The following is a 13,670-nucleotide window of genomic DNA, read 5'->3' as shown; positions in this document are numbered from 1 at the left end:
CTCCTACATCCTCTCACCTATCTCCTACACTGTCTCACCCATCACCTACACCCTGTAGCCTGTCTCCTACATCCTCTCACCTATCTCCTACACTGTCTCACCCATCACCTACACCCTCTCGCCTGTCTCCTACATCCTCTCACCTATCTCCTACACTGTCTCACCCATCACCTACACCCTCTCGCCTGTCTCCTACATCCTCTCACCTATCTCCTACACTGTCTCACCCATCACCTACACCAGGGGCGGCCAGACTTTTGGAGTTGGCGATCTACTTTGAAAGCTAAAAAGCTTTTGTGATCTACCTAGGAGGAATAATAGCGCGCGCCTGCGGCGGGCGTGGCATAACAAAAAAGTGGGCGTGGTATAACAAAAAGTGGACGTGGTATAACAAAAAAAGGGACGTAGCCTTGCTGCACAGAGTGTAATGACTGCCTCACACGAAATAACACATTGGACCCCACAGGTAAAAACCTCAAACACATATGCCCCCACAGTGCCAGATACACATGCCCCCACAGTGCCATGTGCCCACAGTGCCAGATATGCCCCCACAGTGCCAGATACAGATATGTCCCCACAGTGCCAGATACAGATATGCCCCCACAGTGCCATGTGCCCACAGTGCCAGATATGCCCCCACAGTGCCAGATACACATGTCCCCACAGTGCCAGATACAGATATGCCCCCACAGTGCCAGATACAGATATGCCCCCACAGTGCCAGATACAGATATGCCCTCACAGTGCCATGTGCCCACAGTGCCAGATATGCCCCCACAGTGCCATGTGCCCACAGTGCCAGATATGCCCTCACAGTGCCATGTGCCCACAGTGCCAGATATGCCCTCACAGTGCCATGTGCCCACAGTGCCAGATATGCCCCCACAGTGCCAGATACACATGTCCCCACAGTGCCAGATACAGATATGTCCCCACAGTGCCAGATACAGATATGTCCCCACAGTGCCAGATACAGATATGCCCCCACAGTGCCATGTACCCACAATGCCAGATATGCCCCCACAGTGCCAGATATGCCCCCACAGTGCCATGTGCCCGCAGAGCCAGATATGCTCCCAGTGCCACATATGACCCCACAGTGCCAGATATGCCCCACATTGCCAGATATGCCCCCACTGAGCCATGTGCACACAATGCCAGATATGCCCCCATAGTAAAGCTCACCGGAGTGGAGAGTGCAGCGCGCGCTTCTCCTGTCTTCCGCCCTGCTTCTCAGTCTAATCTCCGGCGGTGACGGCAGCGTGTATAGCTCAAATCAAGCGCCGGTCCGCGAGCTCTCATTGGCTAACGAACCGGCACCTGATTGAGCTATACACTCTGCCGTCACTGAGGAGGCAGAGCAGCAGGCAGGAGAGGCGCGGCTTTGGGTGGCTGGGCGGCGGATCGCAATCGACTGTTTGGCCACCCCTGACCTACACCCTCTCGCCTGTCTCCTACATCCTCTCACCTATCTCCTACACTGTCTCACCCATCACCTACACCCTCTCGCCTGTCTCCTACATCCTCTCACCTATCTCCTACACTGTCTCACCCATCACCTACACCCTCTCGCCTGTCTCCTACATCCTCTCACCTATCTCCTACACTGTCTCACCCATCACCTACACCCTCTCGCCTGTCTCCTACATCCTCTCACCTATCTCCTACACTGTCTCACCCATCACCTACACCCTCTCGCCTGTCTCCTACATCCTCTCACCTATCTCCTACACTGTCTCACCCATCACCTACACCCTCTCGCCTGTCTCCTACATCCTCTCACCTATCTCCTACACTGTCTCACCCATCACCTACACCCTGTAGCCTGTCTCCTACATCCTCTCACCTATCTCCTACACTGTCTCACCCATCACCTACACCCTGTAGCCTGTCTCCTACATCCTCTCACCTATCTCCTACACTGTCTCACCCATCACCTACACCCTCTCGCCTGTCTCCTACATCCTCTCACCTATCTCCTACACTGTCTCACCCATCACCTACACCCTCTCGCCTGTCTCCTACATCCTCTCACCTATCTCCTACACTGTCTCACCCATCACCTACACCCTCTCGCCTGTCTCCTACATCCTCTCACCTATCTCCTACACTGTCTCACCCATCACCTACACCCTCTCGCCTGTCTCCTACATCCTCTCACCTATCTCCTACACTGTCTCACCCATCACCTACACCCTGTAGCCTGTCTCCTACATTCTCTCACCTATCTCCTACACTGTCTCACCCATCACCTACACCCTCTCGCCTGTCTCCTACATCCTCTCACCTATCTCCTACACTGTCTCACCCATCACCTACACCCTCTCGCCTGTCTCCTACATCCTCTCACCTATCTCCTACACTGTCTCACCCATCACCTACACCCTCTCGCCTGTCTCCTACATCCTCTCACCTATCTCCTACACTGTCTCACCCATCACCTACACCCTCTCGCCTGTCTCCTACATCCTCTCACCTATCTCCTACACTGTCTCACCCATCACCTACACCCTGTAGCCTGTCTCCTACATCCTCTCACCTATCTCCTACACTGTCTCACCCATCACCTACACCCTCTCGCCTGTCTCCTACATCCTCTCACCTATCTCCTACACTGTCTCACCCATCACCTACACCCTCTCGCCTGTCTCCTACATCCTCTCACCTATCTCCTACACTGTCTCACCCATCACCTACACCCTCTCGCCTGTCTCCTACATCCTCTCACCTATCTCCTACACTGTCTCACCCATCACCTACACCCTCTCGCCTGTCTCCTACATCCTCTCACCTATCTCCTACACTGTCTCACCCATCACCTACACCCTCTCGCCTGTCTCCTACATCCTCTCACCTATCTCCTACACTGTCTCACCCATCACCTACACCCTGTAGCCTGTCTCCTACATCCTCTCACCTATCTCCTACACTGTCTCACCCATCACCTACACCCTCTCGCCTGTCTCCTACATCCTCTCACCTATCTCCTATACTGTCTCACCCATCACCTACACCCTGTAGCCTGTCTCCTGCATCCTCTCACCTATCTCCTATACTGTCTCACCCATCACCTACACCCTGTAGCCTGTCTCCTACATCCTCTCACCTATCTCCTACACTGTCTCACCCATCACCTACACCCTCTCGCCTGTCTCCTACATCCTCTCACCTATCTCCTACACTGTCTCACCCATCACCTACACCCTGTAGCCTGTCTCCTACATCCTCTCACCTATCTCCTACACTGTCTCACCCATCACCTACACCCTCTCGCCTGTCTCCTACATCCTCTCACCTATCTCCTACACTGTCTCACCCATCACCTACACCCTCTCGCCTGTCTCCTACATCCTCTCACCTATCTCCTACACTGTCTCACCCATCACCTACACCCTCTCGCCTGTCTCCTACATCCTCTCACCTATCTCCTACACTGTCTCACCCATCACCTACACCCTCTCGCCTGTCTCCTACATCCTCTCACCTATCTCCTACACTGTCTCACCCATCACCTACACCCTCTCGCCTGTCTCCTACATCCTCTCACCTATCTCCTACACTGTCTCACCCATCACCTACACCCTCTCGCCTGTCTCCTACCTCCTCTCACATATCTCCTACACTGTCTCACCCATCACCTACACCCTGTAGCCTGTCTCCTACATCCTCTCACCTATCTCCTACACTGTCTCACCCATCACCTACACCCTCTCGCCTGTCTCCTACATCCTCTCACCTATCTCCTACACTGTCTCACCCATCACCTACACCCTCTCGCCTGTCTCCTACATCCTCTCACCTATCTCCTACACTGTCTCACCCATCACCTACACCCTGTAGCCTGTCTCCTACATCCTCTCACCTATCTCCTACACTGTCTCACCCATCACCTACACCCTCTCGCCTGTCTCCTACATCCTCTCACCTATCTCCTACACTGTCTCACCCATCACCTACACCCTCTCGCCTGTCTCCTACATCCTCTCACCTATCTCCTACACTGTCTCACCCATCACCTACACCAGGGGCGGCCAGACTTTTGGAGTTGGCGATCTACTTTGAAAGCTAAAAAGCTTTTGTGATCTACCTAGGAGGAATAATAGCGCGCGCCTGCGGCGGGCGTGGCATAACAAAAAAGTGGGCGTGGTATAACAAAAAGTGGACGTGGTATAACAAAAAAAGGGACGTAGCCTTGCTGCACAGAGTGTAATGACTGCCTCACACGAAATAACACATTGGACCCCACAGGTAAAAACCTCAAACACATATGCCCCCACAGTGCCAGATACACATGCCCCCACAGTGCCATGTGCCCACAGTGCCAGATATGCCCCCACAGTGCCAGATACAGATATGTCCCCACAGTGCCAGATACAGATATGCCCCCACAGTGCCATGTGCCCACAGTGCCAGATATGCCCCCACAGTGCCAGATACACATGCCCCCACAGTGCCAGATACAGATATGCCCCCACAGTGCCAGATACAGATATGCCCCCACAGTGCCAGATACAGATATGCCCTCACAGTGCCATGTGCCCACAGTGCCAGATATGCCCCCACAGTGCCATGTGCCCACAGTGCCAGATATGCCCTCACAGTGCCATGTGCCCACAGTGCCAGATATGCCCTCACAGTGCCATGTGCCCACAGTGCCAGATATGCCCCCACAGTGCCAGATACACATGTCCCCACAGTGCCAGATACAGATATGTCCCCACAGTGCCAGATACAGATATGTCCCCACAGTGCCAGATACAGATATGCCCCCACAGTGCCATGTACCCACAATGCCAGATATGCCCCCACAGTGCCAGATATGCCCCCACAGTGCCATGTGCCCGCAGAGCCAGATATGCTCCCAGTGCCACATATGACCCCACAGTGCCAGATATGCCCCACATTGCCAGATATGCCCCCACTGAGCCATGTGCACACAATGCCAGATATGCCCCCATAGTAAAGCTCACCGGAGTGGAGAGTGCAGCGCGCGCTTCTCCTGTCTTCCGCCCTGCTTCTCAGTCTAATCTCCGGCGGTGACGGCAGCGTGTATAGCTCAAATCAAGCGCCGGTCCGCGAGCTCTCATTGGCTAACGAACCGGCACCTGATTGAGCTATACACTCTGCCGTCACTGAGGAGGCAGAGCAGCAGGCAGGAGAGGCGCGGCTTTGGGTGGCTGGGCGGCGGATCGCAATCGACTGTTTGGCCACCCCTGACCTACACCCTCTCGCCTGTCTCCTACATCCTCTCACCTATCTCCTACACTGTCTCACCCATCACCTACACCCTCTCGCCTGTCTCCTACATCCTCTCACCTATCTCCTACACTGTCTCACCCATCACCTACACCCTCTCAACAATCTCCTACAAGTTTCACCTATCCTACACCATCTTGCTTATCTCCAACACCGTCTCACCCTTCTACTACATCCTCTCCTATACTGTCTCACCCATCTCCTACAACCTCTTGCCTGTATCCTACACCCTGTCACCTATCTCTTACACCCTCCCAGCTATGTTCTGCACCCTCTTCTATACATTTTCGCCTTTTTCTTACACCATCTCTCCTATCTCGTACAACCTTTCTCCCATGTTCTATACCCTCTCTACTATCTCCTACATCCTCTCACATATCTCCGACTCCATCTCACTGATGTTCTACACTGTCTCGCCCATCTCCCACACCATCTTGCCCATCTCCTACACCGCCTCGCCCATGTTGTACGCCATCTTACCCATGTCGTACACTGTCACATGTATCTCCTAAACTTTCTCTCCCATCTCCCATGTCCTCTCACCTATCTCCTACACCCTCTCCCCCGTGTTCTACACCACCTAACCTATCTCCTACACAGTTTCACCCATGTTCTTCACCTTCTTGCCAATCTTCCACACTGTCTTACTCATCTCATACACTGTCTCACCCATCTTCCACACCCTCTCAAATATCTTCTACACCGTCTCGCCCATCTTCAGCGCCCTCTAAGCCATGTTCTGCATCCTCTAACCCATCTCCTACACCGTCTCGCCATCTCCTACACCATCTCGCCCATCTCCCACACCGTCTCGCTCATCTCCTACACTGTCCCACCTATCTCCTACACCCTCTCGCCTGTCTCTTACACCGTCTCACCCATACATTTCTCTGCGATGTTACCCGAATTATTGCCAGTACTGGTTGGGAACTAGTCACATGGCTGATCACATGACTGATCTGCCTGTCCTCGCAGTGTGGACCCCACCGACCAGAAGAAGACTGCTTGCTATGACATTGACGTGGAGGTGGAGGACCCTCTCAAGAGTCAGATGAGTAGTTTTCTGCTGTCCACAGCTAACCAGCAAGAGATATCAGCACTGGATAACAAGGTACTATATATCCGACAGGCACGTAGGGGTGCATTTACTAAGGGGTCATGCCAGTATCCCGCGCTATCAAAATCCACTGTACAAGCGAACTAGGCAACATGCAATCTATGTGGGGGAATAAATGTAAGAACTTTCCGATGAGCGCGTTACAAGAGTTACACTGCACAGCATGTAGAATAGTCATCCGGATAAAGGGTCTAATTCAACATGGATCACTGTTCAGAGAATTTGAGTGATTATGGAACGACTGCTCATGCGTAGCATTCGCATTGCGCACGCGGGAGGGGTAATAGCAGCAGAAATTCCGTACAGATCGTAATTGCAATGTAGCCGCTGTTTGACTGGCAGGAAGCCGGTGTTTCGGGGTGGAAACCTGCTGTGCCCGGGCGTTTTGGGGGAGGATCCCTGACGTCAGCGCAGACCACTTCCAGACCGTCTCAGTCACAGATTAGCGGTAGTCTCAGACCGGCTCACATTTGATTAGACGGCAAAGACTCTTCGATGTTCTGGGAATTGCATATGCATCTGCGAGTGGATAGCGATCTGCGCTGCATTCGCAGTTTTGCGCGGTGCAATTTTCTTCCTGTCGGGGTGGCGCATTTCTACTCGCAGACAACCGCAATTTCTCACAATATGGATATGGGCTGAATCAGGCGCATTGTGTAGAGTGACTCAGTATCCAGGGAAAGCTCCTGTGTATGGTAATGACGGGGCTGGGCGGATGGTAAGGGTGAAAGACAGCCATTCTTACCCCTTATGAGGGCATTATCCTGCTAGATTCTGCACGGTGTATGCACAGACCGGTGTCTCCGGGCTACACACCGGCAGCTGGCAGGCGTAGCGGCTGTTACATGCGGTAGCAGGAGGAGTCCTGCACTGCCGTGAACTGGGGTGGCTCCCAATGACGTCACACAGTGGAGTAATCAGGAGCCCTCTGAAGAAACGGCCTGACACACGGGGCAGAGAAACGCGTTAGATCTCCTTTCTGGGTGCCCCGGGACCTGTCAGTGCGGCTCCTGCTTACTCCACTGTGTGACTTCATTGGCAGCCAGGACTCCTGCAGTACTCCTACCCACATATAGAAGATCTGGAAGAAGTGTCTGTCCACCGTGTGCCCACTCTCCCCTTCCCTTGTGTGAAATAGGGTCAGCTCCTCACTGTGCTCATGGGTCTGTGATGCCCAAATTCTTCATTTCTGACCTTAGATCCATGAGACGATCGAATCAATTAATCAACTGAAGATCCAGCGAGATTTCATGCTGAGCTTCTCTAGAGATCCAAAGGGATATATCCAGGACTGGCTGCTCTCTCAGAGCCGAGACCTGAAGGTAATGACCCAGAGACGTGGCATAACGCGCGCCAGCCTCCCATGTGTCCCTCTCTCCACTGTCACACATCCCAGCCGCCTCCCATGTGTCCCTCTCTCCACTGTCACACATCCCAGCCGCCTCCCATATGTCCCTCTCTCCACTGTCACACATCCCAGCCGCCTCCCATATGTCCCTCTCTCCACTGTCACACATCCCAGCCTCCTCCCGTCATCCTCTGTGTCCTCTCTCCACTGTCACACATCCCAGCCGCCGCCCGTCATCCTCTGTGTCCTCTCTCCACTGTCACACATCCCAGCCGCCTCCCGTCATCCTCTGTGTCCTCTCTCCACTGTCACACATCCCAGCCGCCTCCCATGTGTCCCTCTCTCCACTGTCACACATCCCAGCCGCCTCCTGTCATCCTCTGTGTCCCTCTCTAGACTGTCACACATCCCAGCCACCTCCCGTCATCCTCTGTGTCCTCTCTCCACTGTCACACATCCCAGCCACCTCCCATGTGTCCCTCTCTCCACTGTCACACATCCCAGCCGCCTCCCGTCATCCTGTGTCCTCTCTCCACTGTCACTCATCCCAGCCGCCTCCCATGTGTCCCTCTCTCCACTGTCACACATCCCAGCCGCCTCCCATGTGTCCCTCTCTCCACTGTCACACATCCCAGCCGCCTCCCATGTGTCCCTCTCTCCACTGTCACACATCCCAGCCGCCTCCCATGTGTCCCTCTCTCCACTGTCACACATCCCAGCCGCCTCCCATGTGTCCCTCTCTCCACTGTCACACATCCCAGCCGCCTCCCATGTGTCCCTCTCTCCACTGTCACACATCCCAGCCTCCTCCCGTCATCCTCTGTGTCCTCTCTCCACTGTCACACATCCCAGCCGCCGCCCGTCATCCTCTGTATCCTCTCTCCACTGTCACACATCCCAGCCTCCTCCCGTCATCCTCTGTGTCCTCTCTCCATTGTCACACATCCCAGCCACCTCCCGTCATCCTCTGTGTCCTCTCTCCACTGTCACACATCCCAGCCTCCTCCCGTCATCTTCTGTGTCCCTCACTCCACTGTCACACATCCCAGCCGCCTCCCGTCATCTTCTGTGTCCTCTCTCCACTGTCACACATCCCAGCCGCCTCCCGTCATCTTCTGTGTCCCTCACTCCACTGTCACACATCCCAGCCGCCTCCCGTCATCTTCTGTGTCCCTCACTCCACTGTCACACATCCCAGCCGCCTCCCGTCATCCTCTGTGTCCTCTCTCCACTGTCACACATCCCAGCCGCCTCCCGTCATCTTCTGTGTCCCTCACTCCACTGTCACACATCCCAGCCGCCTCCCATGTGTCCCTCTCTCCACTGTCACACATCCCAGCCACCTCCCGTCATCCTCTGTGTCCTCTCTCCACTATCACACATCCCAGCCGCCTCCCGTCATCTTCTGTGTCCCTCTCTCCACTGTCACACATCCCAGCCGCCACCCGTCATCCTCTGTGTTCTCTCTCCACTGTCACACATCCCAGCCGCCACCCGTCATCCTCTGTGTCCTCTCTCCACTGTCACACATCCCAGCCTCCTCCCGTCATCCTCTGTATCCTCTCTCCACTGTCACACATCCCAGCCTCCTCCCGTCATCCTGTGTCCTCTCTCCACTGTCACACATCCCAGCCGCCTCCCGTCATCCTCTGTGTCCCTCTCTCCACTGTCACACATCCCAGCCGCCTCCCGTCATCCTCTGTGTCCCTCTCTCCACTGTCACACATCCCAGCCGCCTTCCGTCATCCTCTGTGTCCTCTCTCCACTGTCACACATCCCAGCCGCCTCATGTCATCCTCTGTGTCCTCTCTCCACTGTCACACATCCCAGCCTCCTCCCGTCATCCTCTGTGTCCTCTCTCCACTGTCACACATCCCAGCCTCCTCCCGTCATCCTCTGTGTCCCTCTCTCCACTGTCACACATCCCAGCCGCCTCCTGTCATCCTCTGTGTCCCTCTCTAGACTGTCACACATCCCAGCCACCTCCCGTCATCCTCTGTGTCCTCTCTCCACTGTCACACATCCCAGCCTCCTCCCATGTGTCCCTCTCTCCACTGTCACACATCCCAGCCGCCTCCCGTCATCCTCTGTGTCCTCACTCCACTGTCACACATCCCAGCCGCCTCCCGTCATCCTGTGTCCTCTCTCCACTGTCACTCATCCCAGCCGCCTCCCATGTGTCCCTCTCTCCACTGTCACACATCCCAGCCGCCTCCCATGTGTCCCTCTCTCCACTGTCACACATCCCTGCCGCCTCCCATGTGTCCCTCTCTCCACTGTCACACATCCCAGCCGCCTCCCATGTGTCCCTCTCTCCACTGTCACACATCCCAGCCGCCTCCCATGTGTCCCTCTCTCCACTGTCACACATCCCAGCCGCCTCCCATGTGTCCCTCTCTCCACTGTCACACATCCCAGCCACCTCCCGTCATCCTCTGTGTCCTCTCTCCACTGTCACACATCCCAGCCGCCACCCGTCATCCTCTGTGTCCTCTCTCCACTGTCACACATCCCAGCCGCCTCCCGTCATCTTCTGTGTCCCTCACTCCACTGTCACACATCCCAGCCGCCTCCCGTCATCTTCTGTGTCCCTCACTCCACTGTCACACATCCCAGCCGCCTCCCGTCATCCTCTGTGTCCTCTCTCCACTGTCACACATCCCAGCCGCCTCCCGTCATCTTCTGTGTCCCTCACTCCACTGTCACACATCCCAGCCGCCTCCCATGTGTCCCTCTCTCCACTGTCACACATCCCAGCCACCTCCCGTCATCCTCTGTGACCTCTCTCCACTATCACACATCCCAGCCGCCTCCCGTCATCTTCTGTGTCCCTCTCTCCACTGTCACACATCCCAGCCGCCTCCCGTCATCCTCTGTGTCCTCTCTCCACTGTCACACATCCCAGCCGCCACCCGTCATCCTCTGTGTTCTCTCTCCACTGTCACACATCCCAGCCGCCACCCGTCATCCTCTGTGTCCTCTCTCCACTGTCACACATCCCAGCCTCCTCCCGTCATCCTCTGTATCCTCTCTCCACTGTCACACATCCCAGCCTCCTCCCGTCATCCTGTGTCCTCTCTCCACTGTCACACATCCCAGCCGCCTCCCGTCATCCTCTGTGTCCCTCTCTCCACTGTCACACATCCCAGCCGCCTCCCGTCATCCTCTGTGTCCCTCTCTCCACTGTCACACATCCCAGCCGCCTTCCGTCATCCTCTGTGTCCTCTCTCCACTGTCACACATCCCAGCCGCCTCCTGTCATCCTCTGTGTCCTCTCTCCACTGTCACACATCCCAGCCTCCTCCCGTCATCCTCTGTGTCCCTCTCTCCACTGTCACACATCCCAGCCACCTCCCGTCATCCTCTGTGTCCTCTCTCCACTGTCACACATCCCAGCCGCCTCCCATGTGTCCCTCTCTCCACTGTCACACATCCCAGCCACCTCCCGTCATCCTCTGTGTCCTCTCTCCACTGTCACACATCCCAGCCGCCTCCCGTCATCTTCTGTGTCCCTCTCTCCACTGTCACACATCCCAGCCGCCTCCCGTCATCCTCTGTGTCCTCTCTCCACTGTCACACATCCCAGCCACCTCCCGTCATCCTCTGTGTCCTCTCTCCACTGTCACACATCCCAGCCGCCACCCGTCATCCTCTGTGTTCTCTCTCCACTGTCACACATCCCAGCCGCCACCCGTCATCCTCTGTGTCCTCTCTCCACTGTCACACATCCCAGCCTCCTCCCGTCATCCTCTGTGTCCTCTCTCCACTGTCACACATCCCAGCCTCCTCCCGTCATCCTCTGTATCCTCTCTCCACTGTCACACATCCCAGCCTCCTCCCGTCATCCTCTGTGTCCTCTCTCCACTGTCACACATCCCAGCCGCCTCCCGTCATCCTCTGTGTCCCTCTCTCCACTGTCACACATCCCAGCCGCCTCCCGTCATCCTCTGTGTCCCTCTCTCCACTGTCACACATCCCAGCCGCCTTCCGTCATCCTCTGTGTCCTCTCTCCACTGTCACACATCCCAGCCTCCTCCCGTCAGCTTCTGTGTCCTCTCTCCACTGTCACACATCCCAGCCACCTCCCATCATCCTCTGTGTCCCTCTCTCCACTGTCACACATCCCAGCCTCCTCCCGTCAGCTTCTGTGTCCCTCTCTCCACTGTCACACATCCCAGCCCCCTCCTGTCATCCTCTGTGTCCTCTCTCCACTGTCACACATCCCAGCCGCCTCCCCATCATCCTCTGTGTCCTCTCTCCACTGTCACACATCCCAGCCTCCTCCCCATCATCCTCTGTATCCTCTCTCCACTGTCACACATCCCAGCCTCCTCCCGTCATCCTCTGTGTCCTCTCTCCACTGTCACACATCCCAGCCTCCTCCCGTCATCCTCTGTGTCCTCTCTCCACTGTCACACATCCCAGCCTCCTCCCGTCATCCTCTGTGTCCTCTCTCCACTGTCACACATCCCAGCCGCCTCCCATCATCCTCTGTGTCCCTCTCTCCACTGTCACACATCCCAGCCGCCTCCCATCATCTTCTGTGTCCCTCTCTCCACTGTCACACATCCCAGCCACCTCCCGTCATCCTCTGTATCCTCTCTCCACTGTCACACATCCCAGCCGCCTCCCATCATCCTCTGTATCCTTTCTTTACTGTCACACATCCCAGCCGCCTCCCGTCATCCTCTGTGTCCTCTCTCCACTGTCACGCATCCCAGCCGCCACCCGTCATCCTCTGTGTACCTCACTCCACTGTCACACATCCCAGCCGCCTCCCGTCATCCTCTGTGTCCTCTAACCACTGTCACACCTCCCAGCCGCCTCCCGTCATCCTCTGTGTCCTCTCTCCACTGTCACACATCCCAGCCGCCTCCCGTCATCCTCTGTGTCCTCTAACCACTGTCACACCTCCCAGCCGCCTCCCGTCATCCTCTGTGTCCTCTCTCCACTGTCACACATCCCAGCCGCCTCCCGTCATCCTCTGTGTCCTCTAACCACTGTCACACATCCCAGCCTCCTCCCGTCATCCTCTGTGTCCCTCTCTCCATTGTCACACATCCCAGCCGCCTCCCGTCATCCTATGTGTCCTCTCTCCACTGTCACACATCCCAGCCGCCTCCCGTCATCCTCTGTGTCCTCTCTCCACTGTCACACATCCCAGCCGCCTACCGTCATCCTCTGTGTCCTCTCTACACTGTCACACATCCCAGCCGCCTCCCGTCATCCTCTGTGTCATTCTCTCCACTGTCACACATCCCAGCCGCCTCCCGTCATCCTCTGTGTCCCTATCTCCACTGTCACACATCCCAGCCACCTCCCGTCATCCTCTGTGTCCTCTCTCCACTGTCACACATCCCAGCTGCCTCCCGTCATCCTCTGTGTCCCTCTCTCCACTGTCACACATCCCAGCCGCCTCCCGTCATCCTCTGTGTCCCTCTCTCCACTGTCACACATCCCAGCCACCTCCCGTCATCCTCTGTGTCCTCTCTCTACTGTCACACATCCCAGCCGCCTCCCGTCATCCTCTGTGTCCTCTCTCCACTGTCACACATCCCAGCCGCCTCCCGTCATCCTCTGTGTCCTCTCTCCACTGTCACACATCCCAGCCGCCTCCCGTCATCCTCTGTGTCCCTCGCTCCGGTGTCACACATCCCAGCCTCCTCCCGTCATCTTCTGTGTCCCTCTCTCCACTGTCACACATCCCAGCCGCCTCCCGTCATCCTCTGTGTCCTCTAACCACTGTCACACCTCCCAGCCGCCTCCCGTCATCCTCTGTGTCCTCTCTCCACTGTCACACATCCCAGCCGCCTCCCGTCATCCTCTGTGTCCTCTAACCACTGTCACACATCCCAGCCACCTCCCGTCATCCTCTGTGTCCTCTCTCCACTGTCACACATCCCAGCCGCCTCCCGTCATCCTATGTGTCCTCTCTCCACTGTCACA

The 13,670-nt window shown here is 56.2% G+C and overlaps 1 protein-coding gene across 1 annotated transcript in view; it reads left to right on the top strand.

Annotated features, from left to right (window-relative positions):
• Positions 1-13,670, top strand: part of SMARCD3 (SWI/SNF related, matrix associated, actin dependent regulator of chromatin, subfamily d, member 3) — a 148,517-nt gene that overhangs the window by 96,035 nt on the left and 38,812 nt on the right. The window contains exons 10-11 of the mRNA XM_063950708.1: positions 6,235-6,370; positions 7,576-7,698. Of these exons, the coding sequence (XP_063806778.1) occupies positions 6,235-6,370; positions 7,576-7,698 (259 nt within the window). The remainder of the gene's footprint in view (positions 1-6,234; positions 6,371-7,575; positions 7,699-13,670) is intronic.

Source organism: Pseudophryne corroboree, unplaced genomic scaffold, assembly GCF_028390025.1.
Source record: "Pseudophryne corroboree isolate aPseCor3 unplaced genomic scaffold, aPseCor3.hap2 scaffold_1185, whole genome shotgun sequence".
NCBI lineage: Eukaryota > Metazoa > Chordata > Amphibia > Anura > Myobatrachidae > Pseudophryne > Pseudophryne corroboree.
The sequence above is the reverse complement of the archived record's forward strand: the minus strand, read 5'-3'. Positions and strand labels throughout refer to the sequence as shown.